The sequence below is a fragment of the Formica exsecta genome, unplaced genomic scaffold (genome assembly GCF_003651465.1).
Source record: "Formica exsecta isolate Colony F162 unplaced genomic scaffold, ASM365146v1 scaffold194, whole genome shotgun sequence".
Lineage (NCBI taxonomy): Eukaryota > Metazoa > Arthropoda > Insecta > Hymenoptera > Formicidae > Formica > Formica exsecta.
In genome coordinates this window covers 446932-463605 of record NW_021849240.1, presented here as the reverse complement: position 1 = coordinate 463605, position 16674 = coordinate 446932, and the positions used below count along the sequence as shown (strand labels likewise).

At 30.7% G+C, this 16674-nt stretch overlaps 3 protein-coding genes across 3 annotated transcripts; 1 reads left to right on the top strand and 2 right to left on the bottom strand.

The window, feature by feature from the left end:
• Positions 1-189: 189 nt before the first annotated feature.
• LOC115234054 (xaa-Pro aminopeptidase ApepP-like) lies at positions 190-3653 on the bottom strand. The gene is made up of 7 exons (XM_029804770.1): positions 3053-3653; positions 2845-2893; positions 1622-2736; positions 1203-1529; positions 971-1101; positions 692-867; positions 190-590 (listed from the first exon to the last, which is right to left on the bottom strand). Exons 3-7 carry the CDS (start codon positions 2734-2736, stop codon positions 468-470), a joined length of 1872 nt encoding a protein of 623 aa, XP_029660630.1. The 5' UTR covers positions 2845-2893; positions 3053-3653; the 3' UTR covers positions 190-467.
• A 137-nt stretch (positions 3654-3790) lies between these two features.
• On the top strand, positions 3791-5523 carry LOC115234055 (rhomboid-related protein 4-like). The gene is made up of 2 exons (XM_029804771.1): positions 3791-4349; positions 4591-5523. The coding sequence occupies exons 1-2, from the start codon at positions 4227-4229 to the stop codon at positions 5209-5211; spliced, it is 744 nt and encodes a 247-aa protein (XP_029660631.1). The 5' UTR covers positions 3791-4226; the 3' UTR covers positions 5212-5523.
• On the bottom strand, positions 5356-16347 carry LOC115234053 (anaphase-promoting complex subunit 1). Its single transcript, XM_029804769.1, is given in 21 exon segments — positions 5356-5887; positions 5960-6088; positions 6179-6478; positions 6612-6795; positions 6917-7256; positions 7482-7847; positions 7967-8287; positions 8629-8836; positions 9203-9706; positions 9991-10249; positions 10522-10772; positions 10890-11873; positions 11985-12390; positions 12469-12658; positions 12961-13363; positions 13663-13932; positions 14077-14186; positions 14269-14339; positions 14628-14945; positions 15207-15350; positions 16079-16347. Coding segments are annotated over 21 exon segments (5874 nt in total). The 5' UTR covers positions 16103-16347; the 3' UTR covers positions 5356-5795.
• Between the last annotated feature and the right edge of the window lie 327 nt (positions 16348-16674).

The following is a 16674-nucleotide window of genomic DNA, read 5'->3' as shown; positions in this document are numbered from 1 at the left end:
TATATTAAATTTATTAAATTTCTAATTATAAAACCCAAAGTAAAATAATATATTCTTACGTTATAAAAAGATATGATTATATTTCATTATTTTCCTTGTCCTATTTATAATATAATATATATTAAATTTCTAATTATAAAACCCAAAGTAAAATAATATATTCTTACGTTATAAAAAGATATGATTATATTTCATTATTTGTTCCTTGTTCCTTGTCCATATATATCCATCTTCGAAAAGCTCACACATATATCAATGGATATATCATAATGCGTTACCTTGTCATTTGTGTGCATACAAATTACTTATATTTGTTTCTTTTATGTATACTAACCACAAATATTTGCTGTCTTAATAAAATATTAATTAATTTAAACCAAGTTTGTTATATTCTACATATCCTCTCAAAAGATTTTATATAGTTCAAAACATATTATAAAAATTGTTAAATTGACATTATAGAACGATTAGTGAGAAATAGGAAGGGTTTGTTTTTCCAGCCATTTAAGTGCCTGAATATTTTCTGTTCCTTGTAACAAAGGTTTCAAAACCTTCAAACATTTCGCATGATAGTTATTTAAATATTCAATCTGAAATAAGATATATGAAACATAAGAGAGAAAGTGGAATATTTAAATAAAATAAAATATATATGTATATATATATATATATATATATTAGATATATATACCTCCTTATCTGTAAGCATCGATACATCAAGCAGATTGGTTTGAATAGGTACAAGTGTCACAGTTTCAAAAGTAAGGAAACCTCGATTTTTATGATTGTAAGGTGTCTTTGCAGAAACAACTAATTCAATGTTTTCCAATCTAATACCGAATTTTCCGTCTTCATAATATCCTGGTTCTGGTGTTCAAAAATACACACCCACACATTTTTACTTATTTATATCATATCGTTTTTAATTTTTTAATTAATGGCGCATTTGTCTTATATATTTTAATCATACCATTCGATAAAAACATCCCAGGTTGTAAACCTGGATCATCTGGATGTGGCTTCCATGTAATACCGATAGGCTCTTCGTGAACATTAAGATAGGATCCTACTCCATGACCAGTACCATGAAGATAATCAAGGCTATAAAATTAATTCAGTTAGATATATAAAAAATAAATAAATCTTTAATAAAATCCTTTTTTCTTGTTTTATATTTTCATAGAAAAAAGTGTTTACTATACCCAACACTCCATAAGCTTTCACGTGCCAATGTGTCAAGGTAATTTCCTTTTGTTTTTAAAGGAAATATCATTGTCGAAAGACGGCACTGTCCTTTAAATACTCTAGTAAAACATTCACGTTCGAAAATCGTGGGTTCGCCAAAATGTAGAGTTCTCGTTACGTCTGTCGTACCATCCTGATATTGTGCGCCAGAGTCGCAAAGATAAAGTTCTTTATCTGTGATAGGCATATCAGTCTCTGCCGTGGGTGAATAATGAATAACTGCTCCGTGAGGACCAATAGATGATATAGTCGTAAAACTTAATCCAACAAAATGATCTTGCTGCCTTATAAAAGAAAAACAAAGATTCCTTTTGTCCATCTACATTTTACATTGTAAGAAATGCATTATAAAAAATCGTTTTATAAATTGACTTACTGTCTGAATTTTTCCAGTTGCGTCGCACCTGAAATTTCTGTAACGTGCTCTTTTGCATTCTTGATCTTGTCTTCTAACCAAGCAAAATATTTAACGAGAGCGACAGAATCTCTCACATGTGCCTCTTTCATACCCGTTATTTCAATCGGATTTTTTATCGCTTTCATAACGCTAATAGGTGTAATATCTGTATGTTTCTTGATTTCTCCGCAATCCGCATGTAATGCATAACTGGATTTATTGCTAATCCAAATTTTATCTTGATCTGTACATGAATTTACGAGCTCTTTCATATAGACATGTATATCTGTATAAGCATGAAAAATTGGATCGATATCTTCGTTTTTTAATTGCTCTAATGCTTCTTGGCTAAGTCTACTTCTATCTACAAAGACATGTACATCTTTTAGAGTGAGAATAACATACGCAAAGAAGACAGGGTTGAAAGGTATATCAGACCCTCTCCAATTTAATAAGTATGCAATCCCATCCAATGCAGTTACTACAAGTACTGTCACATTGTTCTCTTTCATGGCTTCGCGACATAATCTTACTTTATCTCCTGCACTTTGACCTGAATATCGTAATGATTGAGGCAAGATTACATTGGCCGTAGGTGCTGGTTGTTCATCGGCCCATACTTTATCTACCAAGTTTTCAGAAAGAGGAATTAGACAATGACCAGCAGTAGTTAGACCGGTATGCAATCGTGCCCATTCTGTATAACTTATTAGATTAGCGTCTGCTCCAACTATAGACTTTGGAGGTAAATTTGAAGCCAACCATACGGCAATAGTAGGTGTGTCTAATAAACCTTCTTTCATTAAGGTCCACTCCTCTAACGGATCTAATTCTGACACAGCTTGTGCATAATATCTTCCATCTGTCCACAACAATGCTTTGTCATGCATAACAACGACTGTACCATAAGAACCGCGAAATCCGCTGATAAAACGTCGTCTTTGATCTCGCTCAGTCGAGTATTCTGATTGATGCGCATCCTCTCCATTAACGATTAAAGCCTGGATGCCCTTTTCTCTAATACCACCAACTTGAACATTTTTCATTAATGCTCGAAGCTGTGTTAGCTTCCAAAGTCCATTCCTTTTTACCATCTTTTTTTGCGCCATAAAGAATACTTTATTATTTTACGCTCAACAATGTGAGACAACTAATATAAACGAAAGTGAAAATATTCACATATAACAAAACTTATTTCTTACCTTGAAATATTTCTCGAACACTCCTTTGCCACACTGGTAAGATAAAACACTGTAAAATGATATAGATTTTTATATCTCCTACATTTAAGTGCCATGTTATCAACAGAATAATAAACTTGTCTCTCGTATAATTTTTTGAAAAGATTAGATATATCTCTCTCTTATATTTTCCTGATAAAAAGATAATTGTATATGATAAACTGATTACCTTTATCTTATTGAATGTATGTGTGTATAAATGTATGAAAAATGTCTTGAAGTAAAAGAATCAACTCCACTATTACAGACAATCCTCGACGATGTATATATGTAAAGTATTTTCTTTCTTTTTTTCTTCTTCTTTCTTAAATGGCTTCTGCCCTCGAACTGCCCTCGAACTGCCTCGAACGAGGGTCAATACAACCAGAACCTTTCGTATAATGTCATCAGAAGTGGCGTTAAATGAAAATGTTTTTTTGCACTGTTATGTTTACATAGCCTTTAACAAATATAAAAATCCAAGAATAAAGCCCAAACAAAGAACACACGCATAATGTGTCAAAATACGTTCGTTCCCGTCCGCAGGTGACAACGAACTTGTAAGGTGTTTTGATTTTTGATTATTCGATTTTCAATATATATCATAGACTAATCAAATCATAGATTTAAATATTTAGGATGTGCTTTCCGTTTGATGCCACGAAAGTTTCAAAGTGTTTAATTAACCAATCAGAATAACAAAAATCTTTGTCGCTTTCCTCCCTGATTAGCCAATCAAACGAAACCTATCCTAGTCTGTTTACGTTTAGAAGAAATAACATGGCATTGCAAATCAGATGCGTTTCCATTTTTACCCTATCGCTTTCTCATATGTATGTATGTATATACTCCGCGGTATATTCAAACATATATATAGCGTACAATACACATTCCATTTTTACTCTTTACAACGTCGAGCGACGAATTAAATTTTTTAAAATTTTTTTAAAAAAAAAAAAAAAAAAAAAAACCAACAAATAAATGCATCTCCAGCAAAACTTGAAATGGAAATATCTATTTATAGATTGATACGCACATTTGAATATTTGTGAGGTTACTCGCAAGAAAATACTATTCACTTGATGTTTCAGGCAGCATGTGACTTACGTGTCATATTGTGAAAAGAACACGACAGATTACATCAAATTACACAATGTCAATGGATTTATAATATTGAGTAAATTGTTAACAACCTGTCAGTTATAAATTCTTTCTTTGTGAAACATCTGAGTGATATCTTGGTTGAATATTTATATTCTTATACACTCATTGGAGAAATCAAATCTGATACATATTACATATTTAATTTCTCGACGTTTGTAAAATTAATCCTCGAATAATATTGTATCGTATTCTGCATTATCATGACGCCTAGCCAAAGACGGCAGCGAGGCCTGCAGTATGGAATATTTTTGCTATGTATGCAGGCCCTAAATTTCGGACTGGATAAAATACCACCTGCTACTTTAATTGGAGTTATTGTACAGGTAATTTTTACTATAACAAATACTGTGAGTTTTAATCGCAAAGTTACTAGAACAATATTTGTGTGCAACAAATCAATTAAATGATACATCTTTCTTAAATACTATTTGTATGTGGAAAACATTCTTTTCTTTAAAATGTATATTTCTGTAACCAAATTTCTTCCAAACATGCATAATTATTAATATTATATTTCGTTCTTATTTCGATCACTAATTTGGCACTTGAATATTTATTTTTCAGACTTTGTTGTACACTGGATTGGTACAAGTGCCATGGAATGCGGAGGAAGTATGTATATCGGCTGTAAAAATAATTAAATACAGAGATTGGCGATCGTTTTTTCTTTCAAATTTCGAACATGGATCCGATATGCATCTGTATTATAACATGTTTTCCTTCATTCTAAAAGGATCGTACTTAGAACCCATCTATGGAACAACAAACTTTGTACTTTTACTTTTTATACTATCCACTGGCTGTAGTATTATGTATGTAGCTTTAGGATATACACTGATGCAGTTAACGGGAGATTATGGATATTTTACAACTTGCGCTATTGGCTTTTCCGCAACATTATTTGCATTAAAAGTAATTGTGCTGTGTGAAGAACGTGACAGATTGCATAATGTCAGTGGATTTATAGTACCAAGTAAACTAGCTGTGTGGCTTGAATTGATATTAATACATCTCTTAGTTCCAAATTCCTCCTTGGTTGGACATTTGGGTGGTATCTTAGTTGGATGTTTATATTCTTACACATTTGTTGGAGAAATAATTGATAATTTGATACATATGATAACTGATACACCCATTTTACATGAAGAACCATTTTATAGAAAACGAAACACACAATTTACTTGACATATTCTATAATTACTTAATATATGTAATAAAAATATACATACACAAGTAATTACATAAGTAAAATAAATTATTAATAAATACATGTGATAATTGTAAATAATTATAAATTATAAATTAAAATTATTTTTAATAAATAATTTCGATAAATGATATTTATTCTCATTGATAGTGTTCTCATTTTCTTGAGTATATATAATATTAATGATATAAATTTTTCATGTCGAGGTTGTACATTAAATCAAGTTTTACAAAACACCTAAAAGTTAGATCAAGTATATAATAAATGTCAAATAAAGATCCTTTTCTAAATTTTTTCCTTATTTTTGCATTTTACAAATTTTCATTAAATGTTTGATGCAATAAATAAAGTTTTAAAAATTATTATGTAAATATTCTTGTTATAATAAGATCAAGAATATATTATTTTAATCTTACATTTTAGCATACAGTAGCATTTTTATTTGCAAAAATTATAAGTAAAAGATGCATCACGACTTAGGGGGAAAAAAAAAAGTATATAACAAGGTTCTTTTTTTAGTATATAAAAGGTTTGATGGTACATATATCACAATATACGGATTTTACTTATAAATTGTTTGTAAAATTTTGTACAATTTGTATAGTGTGATATTCGATATATCAGAGGAGCGTTGCGTCGTCATAATCCAATTCGCTGCAAAATAAGCATTGAAAATAAAGAGTGCCCTTATCAAATATGTATATAAATGTTTATAGAGAGACTTACAGATTGCTTTATCATCGATTGGATATGGTATACCATAGAATATAAAATAAGCGCACATTCTAGCTAGAGATATAGTATCAGTCTGTACCATTCCATTAGTAAGATACTGTTTAAATAAAGATTTCATGTCTGTGGAAAATAGAAAAACAAATGAGTCGAATATAACAAAATCATCAGGAAATACAATGCATCAATACAATGTAATGTGCTAATAATTACCATGCTCCCATTTATCAAGAATAACCGCCGTTTTTTGTTTAATCGCAAGCATACTTTCCAAACTGAGTAACAAATTTGCATCATCTTCAGAATTAATTCTTTTCGACAGTTGCGATGAAAGAAGCTTTATTTGCCATACTGAAAAGCTGTTTGGTTCTTCCTCGATAACTTTCAGATCTTTAATTATACGCAACCATAATGGTATAAGATTTATTTTATCCTTTGTAATGCATTCATACACTATTATTGCAAATACATGAAGAAAATATTGTTCGAATTCTGGCATTTTCCATTGAACATCTATAAATTTACAAATAATGTCGTTCGATAAAAGTGTCATTATGCAAAACACACTGCTTGGAATATAATTGAGTCATTGTTTACTAATCTCTTCAATTAAGATTTATATTAAGACTACAACTGAATCTCGTACCATTTTGTGATGCGTTCTTAATATTTTCATTAGGATTGATTTCTCTTTTAGACCATTGTAAAAAATATGTTATTATGTTCAGTACAGTCTTATCATTTGTAAACGATGTAACGTACTCTGGCCGAGCAGCCCATGCGGTTGCATTTTCCGTCGTTAGAGTTTGGGCCACTAAGCTTCTAAATCCCTATAATAAAATGAGAAATTAATTATATAACTTATTATATGTTTATATTCGCGCTTATCATTGAAAGCAAATAATGAAAGAGAAATATGCATAAATATAAATGAAAGTGACGATATCTTACACGAGGATCTTCCAGGTACGATAAACAACCAGCTCTTTGCTTAATACTTAAGAAATCGTGTCGTTCCAGCATGTTTTCTAATTGTTGCCAATTGTGATGCTTCTCAAATATAATTGTCCAATACCTTGTATCTTTCAATACAATTTTTTTTAAGCTACATAATTGTGGTAATAAACAAGGTGCTTGTAGACTAATCTCTTGTCCTTCTGCCTCCCTGTCAGTCTCGAATGTTAAATTTATCGTCGCGTAGCAATACTGACCGGTATCTATGTCTCTTGGTAAGATAATACGTGGTTCAGCGGCTAATACATACAAATGACGTAATGCTTGTAAATGATCCCTGCCACAATAATATAAATATCAAAATATATTGTTTAAATATGAAATCTTCTTTAGTAAGCTTATAATCTAAGAAAAAACATAAGTTAATTTAAATTGTTCATTTCTATTACTGTCTTTCCCCTAAACGAAAATTGTTTTTTTCTAAAAAATCAATATAGTTATATATCTTTTAAAGATAGGATAGAGGATTATGCAATTTACAAAATACATGCATAATACAAACCTGTTGTCATTGCTGTGAGTTGGAAATTTCGGAAAAAGCGAAATTATAAGAGCTGCCTATATATATACAATATATATTAAATAGTCCATAAATTCTCTGTCACAACTGTCATACCCGTTATGAATATCGAGACTTACATCCAAGTCACCGGTACCCGCCATTACCACTGCTGTTGAAAGCAGAACAACGTTCAGACACGTTTCAACAGTTGATTTGCCAGCCAATTCGGCTATAGTTTTATGCGACAATGCCGTAAACATTTGAGCGTAATTGTACAAAGTCTTGAAAGCATTTTTATTAGCAGTGCCTGCATATCTTAATCCCAATGCCATGCAAGCACCAGCTATAATGTTGCAGTAAGCCTGGCTGTAAATTATATATTATTAATAACATGATTAGATAATAAAGATAAAATACAAAAATAAATAAACAAAATTAAAAAAAAATTACAAATTCTTTAAGAAATACAAGATATGATCACTCACTTGATAGTTTCCAAATCCACATTCTGTGTAACTTCCGGCGTAGGTTTTTGCAATCTGTATTTATAAACGATATTAGGCACATGACTAGAAATCCACGATTTGGTTGGCTCGATATCCTCCCATAAAATTAGCGACTTGGCGAGCACTCGTAGCAGCAGAAAATCTGGCCTTACAAATTCTAATAAATACTGCGTGTCGGGAGGTTGCATCCACTCGGCTACCGCACGATTTCCAGTATTAAAGTACATTAATCCTAAGGCTATTGTTGCTCCCGGGCTTGTTACATCGATATTTATCGAGTCACCTTCCCGTATTTGATAACTACAAAGTAACAAAAAAGTCCAATTTCTAAACTCTTGAAAACTTGAATGCCGTGGTAACGGATGTTCGTGAAAATAGATTTGCCTACTTTATCTCAAAAGTTTGCTTTTCATGAAAAATATATTAATTTATTTTTAATTTTCCAAGATATCAAAAGAAACATCTTTATTTTTTTTCAATTTAAAGGTGTTATTTTTATTTTAAATTTCGTGAAATATTATACATGTAACTTTGTATTAGTCAAATGGATTCTTGCTTCTCGCGAATATACATATCCATTTTTTAAAAGAATTAGAGAAGAATCAATGAGAAGAAGAGATGCTGTACAAACTTGATTATACCTCGGTGACTTGTATTTATCTTTTTGTGCTCCAGAGAAAGGTCTTGTGTGTCCACCGACCATGTAATAGTGCAAAGTATCGGGTATGCTTGCAGGTACATCTGCTCCACCACCAGAACCAAGTATTACCAAGCCTAATGCCAGTCCTGCTGCCAAGGAATATGATTCACGGTCCACACAATTTTTCATTTCAGGTCCTGGAGGTCTACCTACAAAAATAAGTTTAACATATTAACATATGTTAATACATATTTTATACATTGGAAAGTGTATATCTACTAGAAAAAAGAAATAACTCGACAAAACTTTTATCTCTTCCGTTTAATTGTAAATTGATTAAATTTCTAGTATCATGTTTGCATAGCTTTCATTTCTTTATCTATATTACAATTATCTCTTTGAATATCATGTTTTATCATTTTTAAAACAAAAATGGGGAAAAGATGTTTAAACTTCTTCTTTCTCAGCATACTTCGCATTTCGTTAAAAATTTTTTGAATATTGATGTTTGCAAATATATTGGGGTTTGTAAAATTATGTCTCCAAGGACGTGTATTATATACTTATATAATTACCGATTTCAGATAATAAAGCATGTGAAATATGTCTATGAGCAGTTCCTTGGTATACAAGACCAACGCCCATCAATGCCGCTATTTGGACATTTTGTTGTACATTTAATTCGATACTCGTCGGTGGCAGAAGCGTTTCCACGTGTAACGATAATAGCTTAGTCATAGATACGTTCATTGTGCCGCGATGTGTCGCTGACAAGCCCAGCAAGAGCCCAACGCTAGTAGCTTCATGACAATCAGCTAAATATTCGTATGTACTTAAAGGAGCTAAATTTTTCAGATGTCCATTTAAACCGAGAGCCATTAAAAATCCCGAGTGTTCCACTCCATATTCACCCTGTTGCTGTTTATTGTATACTATCCATGTCGAATCAATGTTCGCGGCATCCGGATGAATACATAGGCCTGCGGCTACGCCGTTATGAAATAGCGGCCACAGATTCATATTTGGCGCAACATCTATGTGAGTTAACTCGACGGTAGTTCCACGAGGAGGTGCCTTGCCTGTGATGAGAATGAAAAACAATAAGTTAGTTTTTCTATATAATAATTAGTAAAAATAGAAATAGCCTACTTTTATTACAACTAAAAGCGTCTGCTTTCTTTACTTGATAACTTTCAACTTACGTCTATTCGTTTTAGCTTAATTTTTATGAAATAAATATATATTTTTATGCTCTAAAAAGGGAAAATAAATAAGAGCAAAGTGTAGAAATACAAACTTAATATAATATTCATAAAAAAATATTAATTTGAAGTTTTATATTTGAAGTACGATACAATCATACCTGTTAAACACAATCGTGGAATGGGTAATTGCTCTGTTATCATCGGTGTGGAAGTTCTCAATGTAAACATGCCTCTAGCTACCGGTAATGCCATTGTTCTTGTGCATAATGTGTGCAAATGTCTTTCTTGCTCTTCTATAAATTCGTGATCGCTTACGTTCGATCTTTGGATTATCGCGATCCTTACTGGTTTCGAAGAATTGAGCAGTCTTCGCACTTCAGCGACTCTATGATCCTTACTAAATCGTAACTTTAATATCTGCAAAAATGAACAGAGTACAAGAGAATAGTTGCATGAATATTTAATATATGAAATAAACTATAAAAATGCTAGTTATATATGCAAAACATTCTGTATAAAACGAAAAAAATGACATATTGATCAAAACTAGATATCATAAAAAAATGTATATGTTAATATAAAATAATTTTGTAAAACATTGTATAGAAGAGGAAACAAAATGTAGGAAATTGCATGTGTATATATATATATATATACATACATATACATACACACACATACACACATACCATATCATCAAATTCCATGCCATCATCTTGTTCATCCTTTATTCCATAATCCTTTGTTTCGCCGTCGATATATTGTAATTTTGACGATGGTTTTAAATGTTTATCTAATGCGGCTAAATCTTGACGATCTACGAGCTCGTATGCATGCATAGGCCAATTTGGTGGTGGGCATTCTCTACATCTATGCATGACATCTTTTATTATCAGGGATATCGCAGGTGGCAATATCTCGAGATCTTCTTTTGTCATACCTAAAATTAGAGTTTGTTTTATATTTTTGGGGATGGGGGAAAGAGAAAGGAAATAAAATTTCTTACGATCTCTGAGTATATATATATATATAGCTATTGTAAAGAGAATGATCTTACCCATCTCATGATACAATAATATTATTCTATCTGTTGCAGGTCTCTCCAGTTTTTTCAATATCTTTTTATCAGACTTGCCTCCACTTTTTTGAAGATCGATGCGACTTCCAGCAGGTATAATTAATTTGATATACTTTTCCACTTCTATTACATCAACATGGTTTTCATTTGCCACAAGTACTGTTAAATATATTATATTTCTTGTTTTTGGATTAACGTGACTTAAATATGGGAATGCAGTTGTTTCTATTCCATTCAACATATTATTTAATGTTTCAAATATGTTCGGCGGTTTTCGAGAGATATAATTTGGAATTGTTATTTTCTGTAAATCCGAGTCACTGATCTGAGATTTTACGCTTTTTAAATAACATAACGATGGGGAGTCAAGAAAATAATGATGAGCGTACATCTCGAACTTCAAATCTATGCTCAATTGATACAGTAACTGTCCGAGTAATGGTAAACTTTCCGATATAACGCTGTTTAATTTCAATTCCTCGTATAAGAGGTGAAGAGAAAATAAAACGAGCGGAAGATGTGGATATAGAACGGCTTGTACATTTATTTTGCCAATGCTATTTGATTCTGTAGCACTTTTGGGAATCGTGCAAAGGACGCTAGATATCTTTTGACTTTTTAGTACATTCGAGATAAACGTTCGGGAATTTTTTAATTCATTTGATTCCAATATGTACAGCCAATCATCTGTAGATCCACAATTGTTGGTTTTCTGTTTTTTAGGCAGCACTGTAGGACTATTACGTTCTGTAAATTGATCTTTCTCGTTGTTTTGTATTAAATGTAATTTCTCCACATCATATCCCATTAATGTGAACAGAACCACAAGAAAGAGATCCCATTCTTGCACTGGTGAAAAATCTTGCGGACCAGGGGCATTTCTAGCACCGTACCATTTAACCAATAATTGCATTGCTAAATCTCTTTGAAGCACACTTCGTAATGTATGTAAACATTTAGTAACTATAAAAGATATATTTATCTTATTTTCTAAAGTTTGTAAAATATATTAATTTATTCGCGCATTTTCTTATACATCAATAACATTTTGCGCGAAAACTTACACCTACTTACCTAAAGGAGATGTGCTAGACACAGGTAATGTTATACGAAAATATTGTTTTTTTCCGCATTCCACGGTAATCTCATTGCCTACAGCGTCTTTCAACGCAAGAAAATTTGTATCCAGTAAGGAATTTTCCAAGAGTATTGGCGGACGAGCGCAATTACCACCTACAGGACTTAGTAAATGTAAGCTCTCTTCAAATTTAATTTCATGCAAAGGTGCACTATTTTGACAAATCAAGGAACTTCGTCTTGGAAATGGAGATGCAAGCTTAGAATTACTATTTGATAAAAAGTAATTACTGCCCGTAAGATTCGACAGTATACCAGATATATGTAATTTGCCCACACACGTAACTCCTGTATATAATGCTATACCATTTGACAAATCTACAATTGCTATCATGTGCAAATTCTGGAAAAAAAGAAAAAATAGAATTTGTTATTCAAGTATCAATTATGTTGATATAAGGAGTCTATAATATGTACTAACTGGCAAATTAACAGCATCCTTGGCCGCAATGCTTGTTACCATTCCAAAAATGATTTGTTGTTGTTTATTAGTTTTTTCTAATCTCACTAGAAATAGTTGCAAACGATTTGGAACCAAATAGCCCAAATAACTCTGTCCAACAAGGTCCAATGTTAAGAAAACCTTTGATGCACGACCATAAATAATATCTCTAAAGAAATAATGAACGATGAGTGTACATCATAACATATAGAGTATTGAGAAATATATGTATTTGTCGTTCAACATTTGAAAATGTAAGAAGTCGATATTTCTTTTCAAAATAAATGAGAAAGAATTAGTAAACATATAATTGCAAAATTTCTAAGTTTACAACTGTATAAAGAAGTTCAATTAAATGTAAATCTATAGATTCGAGTTATTATTCTATGATATCCTTTCTGCATATATATAATAAATAAAACTTAAATTATTAATTTAAATTCCTTAATTATACAAACTTCCGTTACTTACTTTGATACACCAATGTTTTCTGTCCATACATGTTCAAGACAAACTTCAGGATATAAAGGTTTGCTTGCAATTGCAGCATCTTTTAATCGGATATTGTTGTAACTAGCCATTGGACTATGTATTTGACTCGAGGTAGTTATCATAACAGTCTGATGTAACCTGCTATGATAGATATTTGAATTTGCAGGTACTCCAAGCAGAGGAGACAAAGCTGCTGAATGCGTGGGCGATTGACAACGAGAAATGGTAGCCATAGAGCTTTGTGAACGCGAGTGCTGTTGTTGCTGAGAAGGTGATGGTCCACCAGAAGCAGTACTATAAGAGGCAGTACGCGATCCAAATGGAGTATTAGATAGTCCTAGACCTATACCAGTATTGTTACTCATTTGTAAATTTGGAATTCCTGAAATATATTTATTCACATATTATTAATTTTTATTAATTTTTTTTTACACAATTCTTTTGTTTTTATTTGATTTTACCATAAGTATATTTGTAACAGCTGTAGCAAAAAAAAATTTTATATTTAACAATATTGTATACACAAAAAACCGCGAGTTATATCAAAGAATTGTAAAAAAAAATGGTTATGCTCAATGAAACATTTATATACATTATGATAAAATTAAATCCGGGACATTCCATTATGCATGCATGTATATATATGCTGTATATATATGCTATACATGAATATGTTTTTACCAAGAAGAAAGGGACTTTGATGTCCTTTGTTGGCGTAGGTTTTATTGATGGATAAATTGCTGCCAATATTTAACGATGACATATTAATTGAATGATTTAGTAAACTCGTGTCATTACTGCCACAAACTATTTGGCATTCTTCAGCTAACGCTTTGCGAATTTTGTAAACTGAATGTAAGTTAGACTTTGTATCATATATGACTGCCAACGATGGTTCTGAACTAGTAAATATAATTTGCTGAGTTGATTCATTCATGTACGACAAAGATCCTAAAATATTTAATTCAATTGTACATATAATATATTAAAAATTAATCTGGCTTAAATTTATTTTTATGTAAATTGCATAAATACATATGACATTTTGCATAATTTATTATTTTTCACATATTTAATTTTTAAGATATTATTTACCATGTTTAATAAGCAGAGGGCAAATCTCATCTAATGGATGCATTAATGAAAAAGCTATAGGTAAATTATCATTTTGAGTTGGTAATCTGCTGTTTTCAAATGATATATACCTGCAAATAAAATATAAATACAACGTAAAAATGTAACAATAAAAAATGGTTTTTTTTTATTATTAATAAATTATATATATACCTTGAATCTGTAATTGGCACTTGACATTTTTCAAGTATAATTCCATATTTTGTCGGCCATACCGCAGAAACCTAAGTCAATTAATATATTACAATTGTGACAAATTAATATCTCCAATTTATTTAATGATTGTATTAATTTTACTGTAAATATAGCTGCCATTTTCAAAAAAAATATATATAAGCAATAGTTTTATTAAATAATATAAGTTTTTTGTCTTCAATAAAGTTTAGCTGAACTTGAATTTTAATATTATACATTTTTTGATACTCGTATCTATGCGAGTTTTCGAATGTAAAAAAATACAATATCATTGAATCAATCAAAGTTTTGTTAAAGAAAAAGTTTTCTGTCTTTACCTGAAATTGTAAAGTAGAAACATAATCTTCGCCACATTCTGTAAAAACCTTAAGAGTATATGAATCAAGCAGGCAGATACACTCTAAAGATTTGTGAATAGAGCCCTCAGCCTCATATTCTTTACCCTTAGTTAAATGATCCGGAATACTCGTGTGAAATATACACCAAAGGGCATGTTTAATATCTGTTTCACAGGTATAGGTTGCTTCGAGTATTCGAGTATTTTGATTGCCCTTGCAGTGAACAGCAACTTTACCCGAGTAATATAATTCTTCTTCTCCATATGTTTGATTACTGCGTACCAACCATGCCTCTTTCTAAATAAATACAATTTTTCATTAAGTGTTATTTCAAAAGATGGAAAAGAGGAAATTATGAGAGATGACAGTTATTAGGAGACATAATTTTTTTTTTCAAGTTTAATTTAGTTTTTTAAATTTGATTTTACCAATATGCATACAACTCCCATGTTCAAGAATATGTAATGAAGCAATATCAAAATATTGTTAATTATAATCTGTTTCTTTTATCTCCTTATAACCCCATTTTCATTTCTTTACTGCTTTCCAAAATCTTACAGGAGACTTTTCCGATATATTTACTTCACTAAACCTTTTTAGTAAAATATTTTCTCCACCAGTTGTTTGATTATTGGATAACTGTTGACTAATTAACGATCCAGGATGGTTTAAGATTATCTGTCGGCCACCTGGCGTATATTCCTAAAAAAAAAGACAAAATATCAAGTTTATACATGTATATAATTATTATTTTATCGTTCAATTACTCCATAAATTTTACTAATATGAATTAAAAATAATTTAATTAAATCTCTTTTTCCTTTTGTTATTATTTATATAAAACAGTATATTTACATTATAATATTAAATTACATATATCATATTTATAATGATAGTTATTCACCCAACATTATAAGACTTAAAGATTAACAAAATTGCAAATTATCGTTTATAAACCAATAATTCTTGGAAATACAAACAAAAAGAGAAATTTATGTATAAATCAGTACATATTTTTGAAATGTTCTAATTTATATTGAAATCATTATTAATCTATAGAAAACAATGTGTTCAAATATAACAATAGATGTATAAAGAAATCGTATGCAATAAACTTAACCTAAGCTTGAAAATTCCAACAGAAAAATAATACATAGACACCTGTCTAAAATAAAACAAAGGGAACAAATAATATCTCAAGTCACTTGTTATTATACCTCCACAATGTGATATATTATTAAAGAGATTAGAGAAAGCTTAATTATAAAAGAAAAATTTAGCAGTCATGTATATCTTTACATTATGCTGTGATATTACTTTAAGACAAATGTGTTTTTGCCTATATCTATATTATTAAAAAGCGTATTTTCTTAATTTAATCATATGATTAAATATATATAATGACAAATTTATAACAATCAATGTTTTACCACCGGTTCTGAGGCGGCGATCATCTTCTCCCTGGTTTCATCCAGATTTGCTGACTATGTTTACGAATATACGAAAAATCAATACCCGCTAACTTTTTTCTTAGACAATGCTGCATACAAATCGTACAAAATAACACGATAAAAGTTTTCGAGAGACAAATCGTATACAAATCATCAAAAACCACATCATCTTTAAACAGTACCGCCCAGAGAGAAGCCTGAGAGATAAAGAGAAGCCATGCCGGCGTTTTTCATGAAACGAGACGCACCAGGTGACGATTTTACCAACAGTAGCAAAAAAAGAATGTAGCACGGACACGTAGTAAATATAGGTGACTATTTAAAATTTAAACGACAGTATCGAAAAGTGGATGTGCTTCCAATTCGCACAAAACCTCTCTCATTGTCAGACTTCTCCCTGGTATAATAATATATGCAATATATATGTATATACAAATTTATGCACATGTAGCTGCTTCCAGAAAATACAATGGCTGCGAAAACAATCTCGATCAAATAATCGGTTATTTAAAAACTAATTTAACTGTTTAATTATGTTTTTTTTTTTTTTTAATGCAGCCTATGATACATTATAT

Bases quoted from the DNA above. Each gene is read 5' to 3' on its own strand.
- LOC115234054 (XM_029804770.1), bottom strand. From the start codon at position 2,736: ATGGTAAAAAGGAATGGACTTTGGAAGCTAACACAGCTTCGAGCATTA. The intron at 1,530-1,621 runs GTAAGTCAATTT...TTCTTTTATAAG, and splicing joins CAACTGGAAAAATTCAGACA to GCAGCAAGATCATTTTGTTG. The intron at 591-691 runs GTATATATATCT...ATCTTATTTCAG, and splicing joins CGATGCTTACAGATAAGGAG to ATTGAATATTTAAATAACTA.
- LOC115234055 (XM_029804771.1), top strand. From the start codon at position 4,227: ATGACGCCTAGCCAAAGACGGCAGCGAGGCCTGCAGTATGGAATATTT. The intron at 4,350-4,590 runs GTAATTTTTACT...TTTATTTTTCAG, and splicing joins TAATTGGAGTTATTGTACAG to ACTTTGTTGTACACTGGATT.